Below are 19220 nucleotides of genomic sequence, written 5' to 3'. Positions count from 1 at the left end.
CTCCTCCTGCCCTGTGGGGGGCTGGCGCTGCTGGGCTGGGGTCCCCAAAAGGCCACCCTCCTCCTGCTCTGCCTCGCCGAGACCTCGGCTCGCTGGGGATGGGCTTTGCTCCTTGCACTTGGGCTTAAACCCCAAAGCTCTGGGTGCAAGCCCTATAGCTCTGGGTGCAAGCCCCATGGTCCTGGGTGCAAGTCCCATAGCTCTGGGTGCACACCCCAAGGCTCTGGGTGCAAATCCCATAGCTCTGGGTGCAAACCCCATGGCTCTGGGTGCAAATCCCATAGCTCTGGGTGCAAACCCCAAGGCTCTGGGAGCAAACCCCAAGGCTCTGGGTGCAAACCCCAAGGCTCCGGGTGCAAACCCAGCTTTCCAGCCGGGTGCAGGTGGGCGCAAACAGCCCAGCAGCAGCTCCCACTCGGCAGCACCGGTCCCCATTGGGGTGGGCAGCGTTTGGGCTGCCCCAGCCCACCCCACGGGGACACGGGACACCACGGGGAGGAACGGAGGAGACCCTCGTGTGGCGCTGGCTTGCCCCTCGCCACCAGCTCCCTTTGGCTTCCTCCACTCCGGGCTGCTTCAGCGGGGCTGCCCAGGGCGATTTAACCCCAAATCCCCATCCTAAAAGGCGTGAGCTGCCCCCCCAGCAGCGCCGAGCATCCCAGGGGAAGGGGGCAGCCCCGTGCCCCCTCCATCCCACAACCCAGCCCTCACCCTCAAGGTTTGCTGGCCAAGAAATGTCTGTCGTTTCAGCAGCCTGCCTCGGACACGGGGGCGAAAAACACACACAAAAAAAGAAAAAAAAAAAAAAGGGGAGAAAAGAGACTAATAAAAATAATCAATTACAAAAAAATATAAAAAAATCATCCGTGTCCCTGGCAGCGCTGCCTGAAATCTGGCTATTTTTAGTGACATCTTGTACATATGACTGTAAAATGGTAAACCGTGTGTATTATATATTGCCTCATTATATAGTGTATATATATGTATACATATACATATATATAATATATATGAAGACTGTAAATGTTAAGACTAGTGTTCTTATTAGTATATTGCTTCACACTGAAGATTGTGTGTAACAAGCTGTTTCTAAAAGATGTTTATTTTCCTTAAGAGTAAAAAACAGGTCATTGCATTCAGAGCGTCAATAAAGATACAACGATTGTTTTGGAAGTACGTGGCGCCCTGCTCGTGGCCTGTGTTCCCCCCTGGCTGCCTGCCCCGCTGGCCCTTTGTCCCCAGGTGGCCCCCACCCCCAAAAAGGCTCGCTGTGGGGTTGGGGTTTTGGGGGGGGGGAAGCTTGGGTATGGGGGCAGCAGCTCCGGTGCTCCCCACGCGCGTTGGGGCAGGGCGGTGGGTTTGGGGTGGCCCCATCCCTGTCCCCTTTGTCCCCCCCCCAAACCCATTTTGTGCAAGGAAAGCGGGACCCCACAGGCTGCCCACCTGCCTGGGGGGGGTCTTTTTGCCCCAACCCATCTCGGCTTGCCCCCCCTCCAGTGTCAGAGCCCAGTCCAGCACGCAGCGGTATAAATAATCAGCTTTAATTGTCTGTACAAAACTCTCCAACTATGAAAATACCGTTTAAAAAGGCGAGGCAAAGGGATGGGGGGGGTGGGATGCTGGGGCATGGCGGGGAGGGGGGGCTATGTACAAGGTGTGAGCAGCGAGGGGAGGGGATGGGGGCACCCACCAGCCCCCCACACACACCCCCAAGGGGGGGGGGGCCTCCCCTTCTCCAAAAGCGCTCGGAGCTGGCGCTCGGCACCGGCTGCAGCAGCTCCAAACTGGGGGGGGACTGGTCAGTGCTGGGGAGGGGCGGGGAGGGACTGGGGGCCCCTCTTTCCTACCACGGGCACCACCTGGGAGACAAGACGGTGCCACCATAGCTGCCACCACGGGGCAAGCCCTCCTGCCCTCCCCAACGCTGGGGTGTCCCCCCCCCTGGGGCTTGGGGACCGCGGAGAGGGGGACGGGCAGGGGCGCGCAGGGGAAAGGGGGGCGAGGACGGGCCCCAGCCCTGTGCCGGGGTGCAGCAAGGGGGTGTCGGGCAGCGGGGAGGAGGGTGGCCGAGCACCCCAGTGCCATGCAATACTGTGACAGTGTCACTAGATGTCCCCACGTCCTGGGGACACGCGGGGAGCACCCACTGGGGACGGTGACGAAGGGGACGCGGCACCCCGGCGCTCCTCCTGCCCGGCGCCTCCAAAAACCTTCAGCCCGTCCTGCAGCGGGGGCGAGGGCTTTGGGGTGACCCCATCCCCTGTCCCGTCCCCCCCCCACCCCGGCTATCCCGAGGTGACCGTGGTGCCGCTGCCCAGCTTGATGATCATCTGCTGGCAGTCGTGCAGCGTGCGGCGGTCGCCCAGCTTCTCCAGCGTGCGCGCCGCCTCCGCCAGCATCCCCACGCGCTGCCCGGGGGCTGAGAGGAAGCTGGGGGGCAGGTAGCAGGAGGCGAGCAGCAGGGCCTCGGCGTGCTCCCGCGGCGTGGGGTGGCTCTCGGGTTCGCCAGCTGCGGGGACAGAGCGGGCACCAGTCCCTCACCAGCCCTTTGGGTTCTCCGGGTATGCCGCGAGGCTATTTGGGCACCCCGCCGCCCAAAATATCGGGGGAGGAGCTCCCCCTATCCATGCCGTACCCCCTAAACACGGTGGTGGCGAGCAGCGGGGTGTCCCCGTGGGGTACCCGGTGCAGGGGGGGCTCCCCGAGACCCTTCACCCACCTGTTTTGCTGCCCTGCACCCCTCTCCTCCGCAGGCTGCGGTCCAGCAGCTGGTGGGTGCGCGTGGGGCTGGCGCGAGCCATCAGCCTGGCGGTGGCTTCGTGCAGGAACACCTAGGAGGATGAGGAGGAGGAGGAAGAGGAGGAAGAAGAGGAGGGTTGGAGGGCACGGTGGGCATCCCCACGGGGCTCTCCGAGGCTGGAGGGGGGGCTCACCCTGCGCATGGCGGGCCGGAGGGTCTGCGCCAGGCGCCGCAGGGTGCTGAGGTCCTGCTGGAAGCCGCGGAGCTCCAGGGCGGACGCCTGGTAGGCGCCGCGGAGCTGCTGGCTGGCGCTCATCTGCTGCTGCCACAGGTTGGTGCGGGTGACGAGGAGCAGGTCGCAGAGCAGGAGCTGCACCGCCTGCAAGGAATTGGGGAGGGGGGAGACACACACACACAAAGGGGAGCGGGGGTGGGCAGTGAGCGGGACAGACGGACGGGGCGCACCCCGACACCCTCTCCCCGTGGGCGGGCGGCGCTGCGCGGGACCCCCGCCGGGCTGCATGGCAGGGGCATTGCACTCCCAGTCTGACACATGCAATGCAACTACAATGCACCCCCGCGAGGGCCGGGGACGCCTCCTGCGTTTTGGCAACCCACCCCCTCCCCAAAAAAATAATAAAAAAAACCGCTCCCAGCTTCCCCAGCCTCACCTTGTCGATGGTGCACTTGGGGGGGCTGCTGAGCTCCAGGCTCTCCCGCAGGCAGCTGCTGGCCTTCTCGCAGTGGTTCAGGCTGGCCTGGCTCCCGTCCTGCTTGCTCAGCATGGCCCGGACAGCCTTGAAGGAGTGCAGCGCGGCGCGGGGAAGGGGCTTCCTGCACGGGGACGGGGAGCACGGTGACCACAGACCCCTCGGTGAGCACGGTGAAGCCCCCTCCAGCAGGCGCAGGGGCTGCGCCGACCCCAAATAAAAGGGGATGTAGAAGAAGAGCTGGCACCCTGCGCCCCGCCACCCCCAGCACTCACTCAGAGCCCTGCAGCACCCGGGGCATGGTCTCCACCAGCGGGTAGAGGCGCTCGGCCCCCTCCTCGTCTCCCTGCAGCCAGTGGATAACGGCACCGATGACGGACGCCCACCACTTGGACACGGGGTCGGTGCCTGCAGGGTAGAAAGGGACATGGAAATGGGGTGTCCACGGCCAGCCCACTGCCCCCACGCAGTGCCCGGGGGACGCCGGCCTCACCAGTCACCGCCGCCAAGCCGCAGCTGATGGAGGGCGCGGGGCCGGGCGCGCCGCTGGCGTCGGAGCAGCCGTTGAGCAGCTGGAGGTACTCCAGGGCATCCGAAAAGCGCCTGGTGGGGCAGCAGAGGGGACGTGAGCGGGGCTGGACCCCCGGTGAGCAAAGGGAAGGGGTGCCCACCCCGACACTCACCCCTCTCCCTGCGCCGCGGGGCGGCCGGGCTCGGGCATGGCCACGCAGCACAGCGCCTTCTCCAGGAGGTGCTCGCGGAAGAGCTGGGTCACCTGCGCCAGCGGGTCCACTGCGGGGCAAAAGGGGTCAGCCCCCAGCCCCAAAATGGATAAGGGGGGGTACTGGGGGGTTGAGGGGGTACCTGGGTTGCCGGCGGAGCTGTAGATGGTCTCCCTTGGGGCGCCCTTGACGGCCCAGTCGCCGTCCACGAAGAAGCGGTGGCCCAAGGGGTGGCAGAGCCACTGCATGGCGGGGGGCACGGCCCCGCCGTGGGACAGGGCCACGCGCCGGGCACTGCACAGGAAGGGGCGCTGCGGGGAGAGCACAGCGTTGGGGTGGGGAAAAGAGGGGGTCCCCAGGTCCCATCGATGGAGGGGGACACGACACCAAGCCCTGCAGTTTGGGGACAGGCGGCCACATCGAGCCACCAGGTCCCACGGCACAGCTGGGGACGGACACGCCGCCGGGCACCCCGCCAAGCCCCCCGCAGGCAAATGGGGCTGCTCCCCACCCCCTGCACCCCCCCCAAACTCACGGCCAAGAAGTGGAAGCAGCGGTGCAGGCTGGCCTTGACGCGCAGGGCGGCCGCCACGTAGATCTCAGCCAAGGCAGCCACGGACACGGCGTCGCCAGCGCACTCGGCCAGGTTGACGGCGCTGAGCGCCAGGTTGATGGCCAGCAGGTGCCCCCCAGCCTGCTTCCCTGCGGGGACCCCCACCGGGCGGGGAGGGCGTCAGCAGGCAGCGTGGCGACACCCCCTCCCCAAAAAAAACCCTCCGTAACCCATCCCTATCCCCGTGGCACGGCGCCTACCCGCGAGGTGCAGCTGGTGCAGGCGGTGGTACGCCATGGCGGCGTCGCGGGCGCTCTGACGGACGTGGGCGCGGGGCGGGGGGTCCGGGCGCAGCCCCCCGGCGCGGGCGGCCAGCCAGCGGCCCACCCAGAGGCGCTGCAGGAGGTGGCGCAGGAGGGTCCAGAGCAGGCTGCAGGCCAGGTCCCCGTGGGAGGCGGGCAGGGGGCGGCCCAGGGCACCCAGCGCCGTGCGCAGGTGCTGAGCCCCCTGCGCGAAGTCGCCCTGCGGGGACCCCCCCCCCACAATGGGGTATTAGCACGGGGAGGCGGGGCCAAGGAGGTGGGCGGGGCTAGGGGCGGGGTTAGGGGTTGTGGGCGTGGTCAGGGTTGGGGGCGTGGTTAAGGTTTGGGGGCGTGGTCAGGTTTTTTGGGGGGCGTGGGGAGGGGAGGGTCAAGGAGAGGAGGTTGGGGGACCCGCAGGGGGTGTGGTCAAGGAGGGTGGGGGTGTGGTCAAGGAGGTGGGGGCGTAGTCAACGAGGTGGGGGCATGGTCAATGAGGGGAGGGGCCAATGAGGGTATGTGGGTGGGGTCATGAGGTGGGAGGGGTCATGGAAAGGGGTGTGGTCAGGAGGTGGGGGCGTGGCCCCATCCCAAGGGTGTGAATGGGTGGAAGTGGGTGGGGTCATGGTGGGTGGGCGGGGCTAATCCAGGTGGAAGGGGTGTGGCCAATATGTGTGGGCGGGGCTAATAGCAATGAGGTGGGCGTGGCATTGGGAAAGTGGGTGGGGCAATCACTGGGAGGGGGTGGAGACAGGGCCAGGGGAGAGGGGTGGGGGGCATCGGGGGGGCGGGGCCACGACGGGTGGGGCACTGGGAAATGGGCGTGGCTTTTGGAAGTGGGTGGCGCTTGTGTGCAGTGGGCGGGGCTTGTGGGCAGTGGGCGGGGCTTACCCGTTCGAGGTCGAGGTCGGCCTGGCGGCGGTGGCGCCAGAAGAGGACGGAGGGCTCGGAGTGCGGGGGGGTGACGGGCTCCCCGCAGACGAAGAGCCGCACCACCGCCCCCAGCACCAGCGCCGCGTTCAGCCCCCAGAACACCAGCGTGGGCCACAGCCACTGCGACCACCCCCACGGCTCCTCTGCACGGGGACGGCGCTCAGCATCATCCAGACCACCCCAGTGGCCTCCATCCCAAGGGTGCCCACCCCATTGACCTCCATCCTAATGGTGCCCACCACCCCCATGACCTCCATCCCAAGGGTGCCCACCCCAGTGACTTCCACCCTTATGTGCCCACCCCAGTGGCCTCCATCCCAAAGTGCCCACCCCAGTGGCCTCTACTCCCATAGTGTCCACCCCAGTGGCCTCCACCCCAGTGTGCCCACCCCAGTGACCTCCACCCCCGTGGTGCCCATCCCAGTGGCCTCCATCCCAATGACACCCACCCCAGTGGCCTCCATCCTAATGGTACCCACCCCAGTGACCTCCAGTCCCATGGTGTCCACCCCAGTGACCTCCACTCCCATAGTGTCCACCCCAGTGGCCTCCACCCCAATGGTGCCCACCCAGTAGCCTCCATCCCCATGGCCTTCACCCCACCCCAACACCCTGCACCCCAACAGCCTCCAAACCACCCCATCAGCCTCCAGCCCACCCCAACGTCCTCCACCCAAAGCCTTTACCCCACCCACAGCCTCCAGCCCACCCCTACCCCAATGACCTCCACCCTTGTGCCGGCGCTTACCCGCGGTGCCGGGCTCGGCCATGATGCTCCTGCCAGGCCCCGCGGTGCCCGGGTTCCCCACGGGGGTCGGGGCGCTGGAGCCTCGCAGGAGGGAGGCCAGGGGGTTGAAGGAGAGGCAGAGGAAGACGAAGGCGCAGAGGGCCATGCGGGAGCGATCCAGCATGCCCTGGCTGCCGGGAGAGGGCAGCGGGCGCTCCTGCTTCACCTGGGTGGGTAGCCCCTCTGTGAGCCTCAGGAACGGGGCACATGGGGCAGAGCATGGGGCACAGGGACACGGGCACAGATATAGGGACGTGGGGCACGGCCATGGGGCAGAAGAGTGGGCATGGAGCATGGGGCATGGAGAAGAGGGTTTGGGGTATGGGTATGGCCATGGGCATGGTGTGGATTATACGGGGCATGGGCGTGCAGCATGGTGTTGAGGCAGGGCACAGGGCATGGATATGGGGTGCAGGATATGTGCACGAGGTCCTTAGCAAGGGTGTTGCATTCCCCACACCCCTCCCTCCAGCCCCACACGGGGCGAGGAGCACCCTAAGGGACAAAGGGCCGGGTTCCCACTCCAGCATCCCTCCCCGTTTGGCTCCTGGCCCCTTGGGGACCCCCCCTTCCCCATGCACCCCCCGCACCTTGCCGTGGTCGCAGAGGGGGCTGTCGGGCTCCGAGTCGCTGCTGCTGGTGCTGCTGCCCCCGCTGAGCGAGAGGGGGCTGCCCCGGGAGGGGGACCCCACGTCGGAGGGCGGCGGCGTCAGCATCTCCATCACCTCCGCCTTCACCACCTCCATGGGGGCCTCCGCCTTGGCCCCCCCGCTGCTGCAGGAGGCCACCAGGTCCTTGAGGGACTCTGCGGGGAGCGGGACAGGGCTGAGACGGGTTGGGGGCGGGGGGGACACAAAAGGATCCTGGACAGCACCGGCCCGCTCTGCGGCACTCACTGCTCTTCTGCACGGCCATCTTCAGGCTGAGGTTCTCCTGCTTCAGCTTCTGGTTGCTCTGCTGCAGGTAGCGGATGTACTCGATGGCTTTCCTCAGGATCGCCGACTTGTTGAGCTGCCGGAGGCCAGGGGAGGGGGCTCAGCCCCGCTGCCAGCAGCCCCCTCCTCACCCCCAGCCCCTGCGCCCTTTGCGCCCCCCGGCCCCGGCGCGGCACGGCGCGGCGCACCCACCTTGGCCTCGGTGCCCACCACCAGGTCCTTGAGCTCCACGATCTTGTCGTTGATGGAGGAGCGGTAGCGCTTCTCGATGGCGTTGTGCGCCGTCCTCTTCTCCCCCTTGCCCTGCACCAGCGCCGGCTTCCCGCTGGGCGCCAGCCGGTTGATGGGCAGCTTCTCGGCGTCCACCACCAGCGGCACGGTGGCCAGGATGGTCCCTCCGCTCACCAACGCCTGTAGGGACGCAGGGAGGCATCACCCGGGGGGTCCCCGAGCGTCCCCAGCCCACCCTACAGCCCCTCCATGGGGGCACCTACCGGCACCTGCAGCGGGGCCGCGGTGCCGCCGGCGCTGGTGGCCAGGGAGGCGATGCCGGAGGTTTTGGCGCTGCCGGCGTCCGTCTTGACGGCCGTGAGCAGCAGGGAGTCAGCCTTGATGAAATGGGGCTGCAGCAGCACCTGGGGGGGTGGGAAAGGGTGGGAGGGGGTGGTCAGAGGGGCTGGGGTGCCACCAGACCCCCCCCCCCTTTGACGTGCGTAATCCTCTGTTTTGGGCTTACCGGCACCGGCTGGATCTGGGGCGAGACGGGCTGGGGGGTGGCGGTGGTGGCAGCAGGGGGGGGTCCAGGGGCCAGGAGCTGTTGGGGTGCCATGCTCTGCACGGGGCCGGGCAGCGTCGCCACGGGTTGGACCGGCTGTGGGGTGGGCAGGGGGCTCTGCCCGGCCCCCCCGGGCTGCACGGCTGGGCACGGAGCAGAGGGCGGCGTTAGGGGACCTCCAGCTCCCAGCCAGAACCGCCCCCCTGCACCGAGCCCCCTGCCCAAAATCAGGCAGCCCTGACCCCCCCCCTCCTCCCTCTACCACCCTCCATGTGCACCCCAAAATCCTCACCGGGGAAGCCGTGCTGGTTCTGGAAGCCCACCAAGGGCTGGGGGCTGAACTGGCCGGGGGACGCGGGGACGAAGCTGGGGGGGGGCAGCATCACGCCGGGCTGGGGCTGGCTGCTGGGCACGGCCGACGGCTCCTCCTTCACCCCCGGGGCTGTTGGGGGGCCGGGGGCTGGCAGGAGAGGGGCAGGGGGCTGTGGGGTGAAGGGTGCCAGCCCCGGGGGGCCCGGGTACACGTTGCCCTGGGGGGCGGCGGGGGGCGGATTGCTGGGCCCCAGGTAGGTGCCGAGGGTGCTCGGGGCCGGGGGGAGCCCCGGGGGCACGGTGCTGTCGGGGGCACCGAAGGGAGAGTCGAAGAGCCCCGAGAAGTCATTGTCCGAGGTGTTGATCAGCTGGAGCATGTCTGCAAAACAGCCCCCCCCCCGCAGCCCGTCAGCGGTGGGCCCGGACCCTTCCAAGGGGTCCCCAAAACCTTTGGGGGTCCCCAGCCCCACGGCGCTCAGTCCTGCTCGGGGCTTTGGGGAGGGATCCCCACAGCCAGGGGCTGTCTCCAGAGAGAAATTCCCAGGGAAGGGCCGTGCCCTGTTCCCCCCAGGCGCTCTGACAGTGGGGAAACTGAGGCACGGCGCTCACATGGTGGGGCTGGGGTCTGCCCCGCCCCCGGCTCAGAGGTTTCCAGCCCAGCCTGGGGTTCAGCGGGGCTGCTCTCAGCCCGGGGGGGGGGCACACACCCACCTCACTCATTTCCCATACACCAGGAACCCCGACAGCCCCCAAAGCAGCCCCCGTATCGGGGGGAGGGAGCAGGTTCGGGTGGGGACGGGGAGGTGCCACACCCCGGCCCCCCCCACCCCAGCAGAGCAGCATGGCAAGCGCAGGGTTAAACAGCCCTGATCTCGGGGGTCTGCCCCCCTCACGGGGGGGGCACAGACCCGGGGACACCCCCACAGCCATGCCCCAGCCCCCCCCCATCACCGCACCCCTCCATTCCCCCAGGGGATGCCCGTATCGGGGTGCCCCCACTTGGGCACCCCCAGCACGGAGACACCCCAAAGCTGCCTCCACCGCGATGACGCACGGGGAGGGGGGGTCTCACCGAGGCACCCCCAGACCCCCAGACCCCAGGACACCCCCAGCGAGGCTCCCCACACCCCGGGGCACCCCAGGCAGCGGGAAGGGACCGCGGCGAAGCCCCCCCCTGAGACGCGGGGAGGATGAGGATGAGGCCGGGGGTACCTTCCCGCACGGCCGGCGGGGTGGGCGCAAGCGGGGGGTCTCCGAGCGGAGACCGAGGCCTCCTCTCAACCTCGTGCCGAGGAGGCACTGGGATATTTCGGAGCCCTTTTTTTCTCGCCTCCTCTCCCCGTGGGGCCCTCCCTGCATCGCCGCCCGCGCCAGGCCTGGAGCGGGGCCGGCGATGGGGTGATGCCGACTCCGCCAATCGCCGCCCGCGCGCCCGCCGGCCGCCCCCAGACAGCCCCGCGGCCGCGCCAAGGTGAGCCAGGCCGGGTAACTCGCGGGCACCCCGCCGGCACCCGCCGCGGTTACTCGGGGTCAGCCGCCCTCGACACCTTCGCCACGAGCCCCCCGAATCCATCCCGGGCACGCCGGGGTGCCCCTCGCCACCCCCTGCGCCCCAGCACCCCCCCCCCCCGTGCCTGCTGCGGGTGGGTGATGGAGGAGATGTCCCGCATGGAGAGGGGGCTGCTTTGCACCCCTATAAGGGGTCAGCGCCCCTATTTGCACCGGGGGGCTTTCCAGGGGGCTCTAAGCCTCAGACCCCACAGCTCAAGAGACCCCCAAGGCTCCCCCGTGGCGCAGAGGGGGGGCTCTCCCCTCCCACCCCAATACCCAGCAGGGATTTATTTGCGTCCCGTGGCACCCTACAAGAAGCTGCCCCAGCCCTGGGGCTCTGCCCCCAGCTGGAGGTGCCAGGGCTGCCCCCACCCCATTGTTTTGGGGGAGCACGTGGGGCAGGGCTGCGCACCCGTGGGTCCCGGTGGGCGCAGAGCACCCAGGGCCCTGACCACCAGAGGACCCCCAGGGTGGGCGCAGGGACCCCGTGGCCACGTGGGGACCACAACAAACCCACGGGGGGGGGACAGGAGGTGGGGCAGATGGCCACGCACTGCAAAACCCCTTTGGCTTCTCACCTCCCCACCCTACAAGCAGCTGGGGGCAGCCCCATAGGGCCCCCAGAGCCCCTCAGCAGGGGGACAGCCCCCCATGTGGGGTGTAAGGGCAAGGCAATGGGGCCATGCAGAGTCCCCAGGACCATATATATTTCTAACAGCCCTTTACCAAAAATCTCTAGAAAACCCTCCCCATAAACAACACCAACACACCCAGACCCTCTCTATAGGGCCAAAGAAACACCCCCAGAGGGACACTCTCACCCCACACCCCCGTCCCTCTGCTCCCCACGGCTTCCCGGGGCTCACGGCCAAACAAAGCGGGGTGTCACGGCGGTGGCTGCCCGCTGGTGACCCTGCGCACCGTGTCAGCCCTGGTTCGGGGCCAAGGAGGGCAGAGGGGACGCCAGCGCGGCTGTGGGGCACGACACCCCGCAGCCAAAGTCCTCGTGGGGGAGCCGGGCGGCAGGATGCATCGCTTCCCCCGCTGCTGCCAGCCAGTTAAAGGTCACCCCTTGGGGTTTGGGTTTGGGTTTGGTGCCAGCGTGAGGACACCGCGACGGCCCCGGAGAGGGGGCTCCCGGCACCGACCTCCCCGAGCGTCCCGTGGGTGCTGCGGGGTGCCGGGGGGGTTTGGGTGGCCCCACACCCTCTCCCCACCCCGCCGCGTGCTCCACCGGCTGGGCCGGTCTGTGCCGGGGATGCCTCGGGGCCCCGACGCTCGGCGAGCTCAGCCGGGACGGGCGCCACGTGCTGCCGGCCGGGGAACCTGTTTGGTGCTGGGGGAGGGATGGGTATGGGGACGGGGGTGGGAACGGGTATGGGTAGGGGTAGGGGTATGGGAATGGGTACAGGGATGTGGACAGGTATGGGTATGGGTTGGGTAAGGGTATGGGAACGTGTATGGGTATGGGAATGGGTATGGGAATAGGTACAGTTGTGGCTATGGTTATGGGAACAGGAATGGGACTTGTATGGGTATGGGAATGGTTATGGGAATGGGTACAGTTATGGGTACAGTTATGGGAACAGGAATGGGAACGTGTATGGGTATGGCAATGGTTATGGGAACAGGAATAGGAATGGGTATGGGTATGGGAACGGTTATGGGAATAGGTACGGTTGTGGGTACGGTTATGGGAACGGGAATGGGACTTTTATGGGTATGGGAATGGTTATAAGAACAGGAATGGTTATGGGTATGGTTATGGGAATGGGAATGGGAACATCTATGGGTATGGGAATGGTTATGGGAATGGGAATAGGAACATGTATGGGTATGGGAACGGTTATGGGAATGGCAATGGGAACATCTATGGGTATGGGAATGGTTATGGGAACAGGAACGGTTATGGGTACGGTTATGGGAATGGGAATAGGAATGTGTATGGATATGGGAATGGTTATGGGAACGGGTACGGTTATGGGAACCCTTATGGGATCGGGTACAGCTCGGTGCTGGGGAGCGGATCCCGCTGGCCCCATCCGCACCGTGCAGCCCCCCTCCCTAAAGGACCCGGTACCGAGGGCTCCGGGCCCGGGGATGCTCCGCAGAGCCCCGGGGCCGCTTCTCCCCCTCCCCTTTCCTCCCTTCCCTTCCCCCCCCCGCCCCGGGAAGCCAGGAGGAATGACCGGGAGTAACCCCGGCGGTGACGCTACCGCGGGGCGGGGCTGGCGGCGACACAAGGCTGGGGGGGGGCGGGGGGGGCGGCGGGGCTGCCCCGACACCGGCACCGAGCCCCCCGGGACGGGGCAGGGGGGGACACCCGGTACCCGAACCCCCCGGATCGAGCACGACGCAACCCAGCAGCGACTCCGCTCCCCAAAACCCCCAAATCCTTCCCCCCCCCCCCCGGCCCCCCCCGGGCTGTGCTACGGCTCCCCAGTATTGCACCGAGCCCCCGGTGTTGCACCGAGCCCGCTGCCCCCCCCCCATTCTCCAGTATTGCACCGGGCGTTGCACCCCCCGCGGCCACGCGTGGCTTCCCGGCCGGGCACCGAGCACCGGGCACCGGGCACTGCACCCCCCACGGCCACGCGTGGCTTCCCGGTATCGCAGCGAGCCCCCCCCTATTGCACCGAACCCCGGTTTTGCACCGAGCCCCCCCTTATTGCACCGAACCCCGGGTGCGCACCGAGCCCCGGGTGCGCACCGAGCCCCGGGTGCGCACCGAGCGCGCAGCCCCGGTCCCAGCCGTCCCCATCCCGGCACCCCATATCCCCCATCCCGCTGCCCCCATATCCCCCATCCCGCTTCCCCCAGCCCCCCCCAATCCCTGTAACCCCCCCCCCAATCCCTCTTCCCCTACTTCCCTCAATCCCAGCGCCCCCATAACCCGGTGGCCCCCCCCCCCCACCTCCCCAAAACCCGGGGCTCCCCGGGCTCCCCCGCACCGTCGATGTCGCTGAGCAGCGCCGTGTCGATGTCGCTGCCCCCGGGCAGCCCCAGGGCCGGGGCCAGCCCGTCCAGGCTCCCGTCGTCGAAGGCGAGGGCGCTCATCCCCGCAGCTCAGCACCGGCGGCGCCGCCCGGCCGCGGCCGCTCGCACCATGAGCGCCGGGGACCTGCGGCCGGGAGGGGCGGGAGCCACCGGGGGGGGTGGGGGGGGGGAGGGCGGGACGAGGGGCGGCCCCGGGAACGGCCCCCGGAACGGCTCCGGCAACGGCACCCCCTCCTCGGGGTGCTGCTCCCCCCCTGTGGGGTGTCCGTCTCTGCACCAAGGTCCTGGGTAGAGAGTTGTTGGGCACCTGGGAACCAAGTGGATCGATAGCTGGGAACCAAATTAATCAATACCCGGGCACCAAGTTCCTGGGCACACAATACTTGGGTACCAAATAAATATCTGGGCTTCAAATAAATCAATTCCTGGGCACCAGACAGCCAGGCCGCAAATAAATCCCTGGGCGCCAAATTAAAGCCCTGGGTACCCAGTACCTGGGCACCCAGTACCTGGGAACCAGATCAATACCTGGGCATTAAATAAATCAATATCTGGGCATTAAATAAATCAATATCTAGGCACCAAATAAATCAATACCCAGGCAAAAAGTTCCTGGGCACCCAGTACTTGGGTACCAAATCAATACCTGGGCACCAAATTAATGAATACCTGGGCACCAAGTACCTGGGCACCCAGTACTCAGGAACCAAATAAATATCTGGGCACCAAATAAATCAATACCTGGGCACTGAATCAATACCTGGGCACTGAATCAATACCTGGGCACCAGACATCCAGGTGCCAAAAAAATAAATCCCTGGGCACCAAGTTAAATCCCTGGGCACCAAGTTAAATCCCTGGGCACCAAGTACCTGGGTGCCAAATAAATGCGTGGGCACCAAATAAATAAATACCTGGGCACCAAATACCAGGGCACCAAATAAATAACCGTGCACCAAATAAATATCTGGGCTCCAAATACCTGGGCTGCCCCGGCATCATGCACCCAGGGGAGCTCGGAGGGGCCCAGCGCAGCCAGAGGGTGCTCACAGAGGGGGGGTGCTGGGATTTTGGGGGATCCCCTCGTGTTTTGTCTCAGCTCTGGGAATAACTTGGGAAAACGAAACCAACTGCGCCAGCAGCCCCTCTGAAGTTTGTCTGCTCTGCCAAGCAGGACAGAGGCTGCCCAATAAGTAATGAAAGCTGGCTGCACCCTAAAATCCTCCAGCCCCCCCCCCTCCCGGTGCACCCCTGTGCAAAGCCCTGCGTGGGGCACCCCATGGTGGTGCCGGAGCTGGGGGGGCTCAGCCCAGCCCTGCTCTGGCTGGAGCTGCTCGGGTGTTCTCAGAGGCTGTTGAAACCCCCCCCAGGAGCCCCCTAACTTGCCATGGGGTGCCTCAGGGGGGCTGCACACTATCTCTCCCCCCCCTTCCATTTTATTAGGGTTGCTGTGGGGGCGGACGTGCCGTGTCCCACAACGCAGCCAAGTGCAAACGCGAGGGTCGCACCCCTTTAATAACCCACCGCGAGACACTGGGGGGGGGGGAACCAAAAAACCCCCCAAAACCACCCAAACAGCTTTATTCCCACTCCAACCTAGACTCCTCAGGGCCCCTTCCCATCCCACGCCCCCCAAAAAAACCAGAAAGGCCGCGCTCCCCGGGCCCCCCCCCACACCATGGGGTCACCAAACGGCACCCGCGGGGTGGTGGGCGAGGGTCTGGGGGTCCCAGGCCGGCCGGGTGGGCTGGGTGGTGGCGGAGGGGCTGCCACGCGGGGTGGGGCTCCCCGAGGGTAAGCTCGGTTGGGTTGCGCGGGGGGTAAGGAAAAAAAAAAAAAAAAACCCCGCCCGTAGAACCAGCGCCACGCAGCCAATAAGCGCGGCGGCCGGAGTGGAGTGATCCTGCATCACGGCGCGGGGCCCGCGATTACATCATGTCGGGGCCGCCGGGATCCGCCGCCGGGGCCACGTGGTGCTGCCCGAGCCGCCGGGACGCTCAACTTCCCCGGCGCGGGGCAAGGAGGAGATGGGAAACGAACCGCGGCCACCACGGCGAGCGCTGGGCGCACGGATGGATGGGCTCGAGTGGCCACCTTGGGCTCGAGTGGCCACCTTGGGCTCATGTGGCCACTTCGGGCTCATGTGGCTGCATTGGGTTCATGTGGCTGCATTGGGTTCATGTGGCTGCATCGGGTTCGTGTGGCTGCATCGGGCTTGTATGGCCACTTTGGGCTCATGTGGCCACTTTGGGCACGTGGCCACACCGGGTTCGTGTGGCCACTTTAGGCTCCTGTGGCCACTTAAGGCTCCTGTGGCCACTTTGGACTCTTGTGGCCACTTTGCGCCCGTGGCCACCTCGGGCTCGCAGCACCGGGGCTGCCCCCAGCACCCCGACCCCAGCACCCCGACCCCAGCACCCCTCGTGCAGCTGGCACCCGCTGCCCCCAACCACCCCTGTCCCTCCGTGCCCCTCATGCCTGGGGTTGTTGTGCCCCAGCGGGTGCTGCCAGCAGATCCAAAGCCTCTCCCTCGTTACCAGAGGCTGCGGTGGCGGCCGTCCCCTCCGGAGCCACTTGGGTCCCTGCTGGAGGTAGAGGAAGGATTTGGGGTCTGGGGATCTCTGCCCCACACACAGCGGGGGCAGCGCACCCGTCTGGTGCCCACCGCAGGGCACGGCGCTGCAGGTTTGCACCGGAGTTTTTTTCTGGGAATTCCTGCTCAGCAGCTGAGCACCTCCCCGAGCTGTGCGCCCACCAGGACGTTTCCAACACAGGCACGAGCTCAGCAGCCCTGCCCCTCAAAAACAAGGATGTGGGGAGCAAATTCCTGGCCCGTGAGTCAGGAGAAGCTTGGGCTGGGAACCTGGGGGCACCGCAGCGCCCAGCAGCTCGTCCCCAGCCACTTTCTAGCTCACCAAAAAGCTGATCCCAAGCCACCCCCCGAGGGCCACCGGGGCACCCCGGGCACAAGAGCTGTCCCCCAAGCACCCCCCGTGCCCGTCCCCAGCCAAGACACCCGAGGGACAGAGAGCGCAGGGCCCGGTGACACGAGTAGTGCGTTTATTGGAGAATCTCACATGCAGGAACCAAAGTAGAGATGATTTCTGGAACAAGTTAAACGACGGCGGATTAATACAGGTGTATCTCCCGTAAGTGAACACTTGCTAGGTGAATACAGCAACGTTTTAGTGTTGGGTTTCTTCGCTTTTTTTTTTTTTTCTTTTTTTTTGCGTTTTGTTCCTCTTTACGCAGTCGATCTCTGTAAGTAGTTACGTCCCCCTTCTCTCCCTACCCCCTTCCCAAACAACAACAAAAAAAATACCCAGTATCTTCAGTAAATAAATATTATCCACTTTCATCTGGAAAGCCTACAGCTGTAATATACAGAGAAGCTATTACACAGGTTACATTTGTGGGGCTAATGACAGCTCGTAATGCCGGGTACGGAACGAGGAGCTCGTACTCATAAAAACACCGAGCTGCAAGGTGGGCGCCTGTTTGCCGCGGGCTCAGCAGGACCGGAGCTTGGTGAGGCTCCAAATCCAGCTGGCCCTCAGCAAAACGCATCCTCACCTCTCCCCCGAACGGAGCAGCGGGGACGCCGGGGCTGGGAGCCTGCTCCAGAGGCTGCATTTTGGGGTGAATTGTGCTGGCGGACACCAGCATCGCCTCCGAGGGCACGGCCGTGGATCCCTGCCTCCTCGGCAGGAGCCGTGGGTGCCCCAGCAGCTGAAGGGTGACCTCCAGGACGCCTACAAATCCGCCCGCCGATTGCCTGCTGCAGTATTTCCATAAAAATATCCGTCCTGAGCTGGTTTTTTCGTTGTTTTCTTTCTTTTTTTTTTTTTTTTTCCAGGGTAGGCTCGGCGAGCCCTGTGGTTAGCACGGAGGAGGTAAACAATGACTGGGCTGGATGAGGCTGGCCAGGGGATGGAGATAGCACAGGCAGCGCCCCGCAGGATCCCAGCAGCCACAAGGAGACCTCAGCACCCCTGGGATGGAGGAGACGGCTGGAAATGCTGCTGGCTCTGCTCTCCTGACAGCAGGCTCCACGAGGCTCCCAGTACGCACCAGTCTCCCCAGTTAGGCTGTTCCCTTTCAAAGCCACCGGGCCACGTTTTTACGAGCAGTTCTGCGAGCCTCGCCGAAGCACCCTGGGTGTCTGTACGGCGCATTGTGAGCTACCACACCTGCTGAAGGAGCAGCTGCGATCTACACGCGACAATTAAAAAAAAAAAAAAAACCCGAAGGAGGCATTTAAATAGAAAGCATTCATTCCTTACACCTCGGGGTTCACAGAAGGGGTTAAAAACACACCGGAAAGGGAATACACTGACAAAATAAATATCTCAACCTAGGACAGGGTTGGATTAGAACTGATGAAGGACCCCGGGAATAATTTAGTGTTGTTAGCAAGCCGTGCCCCCCGGCCTGCCCGCGGAGCCTCGGGATGGTTCCCCAGGCGCAAAGCTCCGTCCCCCTTCTCGCTCACACCACGGCCACTTGCACGGAGGAATTTAGGGTGAAAGCGAAGGAAAAATTAATCACGGGTCAGTCTTCCGAAGCGAAAAGCCCCTTCCCTTTCCTCCCAGGCTGTTTCCAGCTTGCAGGTTATCCGCAGAGCGCACGAGGACGGGGAAGGTGGGGGATCCTGATACAGGACATTAGGGAGCTCCAGCGCAGCTCTCCGTCTGTGAAAGGAGGCTCAGGACAAACCTTGGCTCCTCCACACGCTCTTTCCCTGCCATAATTTCCCTCCCTTGCGTGCTGGGTGCTGTGGGAGCCAGCCCGGGGGGCTGCACTCCACTGAGGGTCCCCCCAGCCCCCCAAGGGAGGCATCCCCTGGGTGCTGTCCTAATCCCAGCACAGCGCCAGCACCTCCATGAGCATGGCCCTGGCTTTCCAGCAGGTAACACGAGGCATCAGGAGGGTTACGAGCACCAAAGGGTCCCCTCGAGCTGTGCCAACACATGCTGCACACCTCCCCTCAGCCCCAGCCCTCTTCTTTCACTTATTTTCCTCCCCAGCTGCAGGGAGCAGGGAGTCACCGACAGCTCCGCGAGCTCTTCCCAAAAGGGAGCGGGTTCTTGCTGCAGCAACAGCTCGAGGTTGGGGCAGGCTTAGGAGGAAGAAGCGGGGTTCCCAGCTCCCTGTCTCTGCGTAGGGCTGGGGGAAGGAGGGGCAGAAAATCCAAAGCTGTGGGGGACTCTGGGGGGCTCCAGTGACAGCCCCGGCGCTGTTCTTGCCACTCAGCATCATTCGGCATCGCTCCGCGCTTGAGCAATGTGCTTATCGCCCTGGGCTTGGCAGGGAAGCTGGATTAACATGCTCAGAATCACCTGATGCGGCCATTTACGGGGTCAACGTGTTTCAAGGATTTAGAAGCAGAAGCACACTCCTAAAAACACCCACGGAGCTTTTTTCTGCACTGACGGGAATACCCACAGCTCCTTCTGCGCCGCCGAGGCTGCTCAGGCCATCACCAGACGCTGTCTGGAATCACATCAGCGCCTCAGCAGCAGTTTCCTCGGGTTTCTGGAGCTCGGGGCCACAGTTGCAGGAAGGCAGAGCCTGGCAGGAGCTGGCTGCGGGGTGTCTGGCACCCCAGAACCTGAGCATCGGGCTCACCTTGTGCCGGAGAGCGAGGGCGGCGCGGGAGAGCAGCAGGGCACGCCTGCCGCCAACGCAGGCGGTCCTGGAGCTTTCCTTCAGCCACAGAGAGGAGAAAAATAGAAGGAAACCCTCTGCAGACTCACACAGAGGGGCTTTGGGGATGTGGAGGGTGAGGCAGCGTGGTCCCCAAGCTATCTCCATCCTTACACCAATTTTCCTTGGCCGCTTGCAAGCCGTGCAGGGGGCTACGGGGCAGCAGGGGGGGCAAAGCAGAGCTGGGGGTGGCCAAGGCA

The 19220-nt window shown here is 65.3% G+C and overlaps 1 protein-coding gene across 1 annotated transcript; it reads right to left on the bottom strand.

Annotated features, from left to right (window-relative positions):
- Positions 1-1525: 1525 nt before the first annotated feature.
- On the bottom strand, positions 1526-13440 carry SREBF1 (sterol regulatory element binding transcription factor 1). Its single transcript, XM_032197961.1, has 19 exons — positions 13269-13440; positions 8747-9145; positions 8416-8597; positions 8174-8314; positions 7872-8090; positions 7641-7755; positions 7335-7549; positions 6706-6910; positions 5916-6100; positions 4986-5247; positions 4708-4874; positions 4315-4483; positions 4134-4242; positions 3944-4053; positions 3726-3858; positions 3412-3574; positions 2934-3119; positions 2720-2831; positions 1526-2509 (listed from the first exon to the last, which is right to left on the bottom strand). Exons 1-19 carry the CDS (start codon positions 13372-13374, stop codon positions 2286-2288), a joined length of 3402 nt encoding a protein of 1133 aa, XP_032053852.1. The 5' UTR covers positions 13375-13440; the 3' UTR covers positions 1526-2285.
- Positions 13441-19220: the final 5780 nt, after the last annotated feature.

This window comes from Aythya fuligula, chromosome 15, assembly GCF_009819795.1.
Source record: "Aythya fuligula isolate bAytFul2 chromosome 15, bAytFul2.pri, whole genome shotgun sequence".
Classification (NCBI taxonomy): Eukaryota; Metazoa; Chordata; class Aves; order Anseriformes; family Anatidae; genus Aythya; species Aythya fuligula.
The sequence above is the reverse complement of the archived record's forward strand: the minus strand, read 5'-3'. Positions and strand labels throughout refer to the sequence as shown.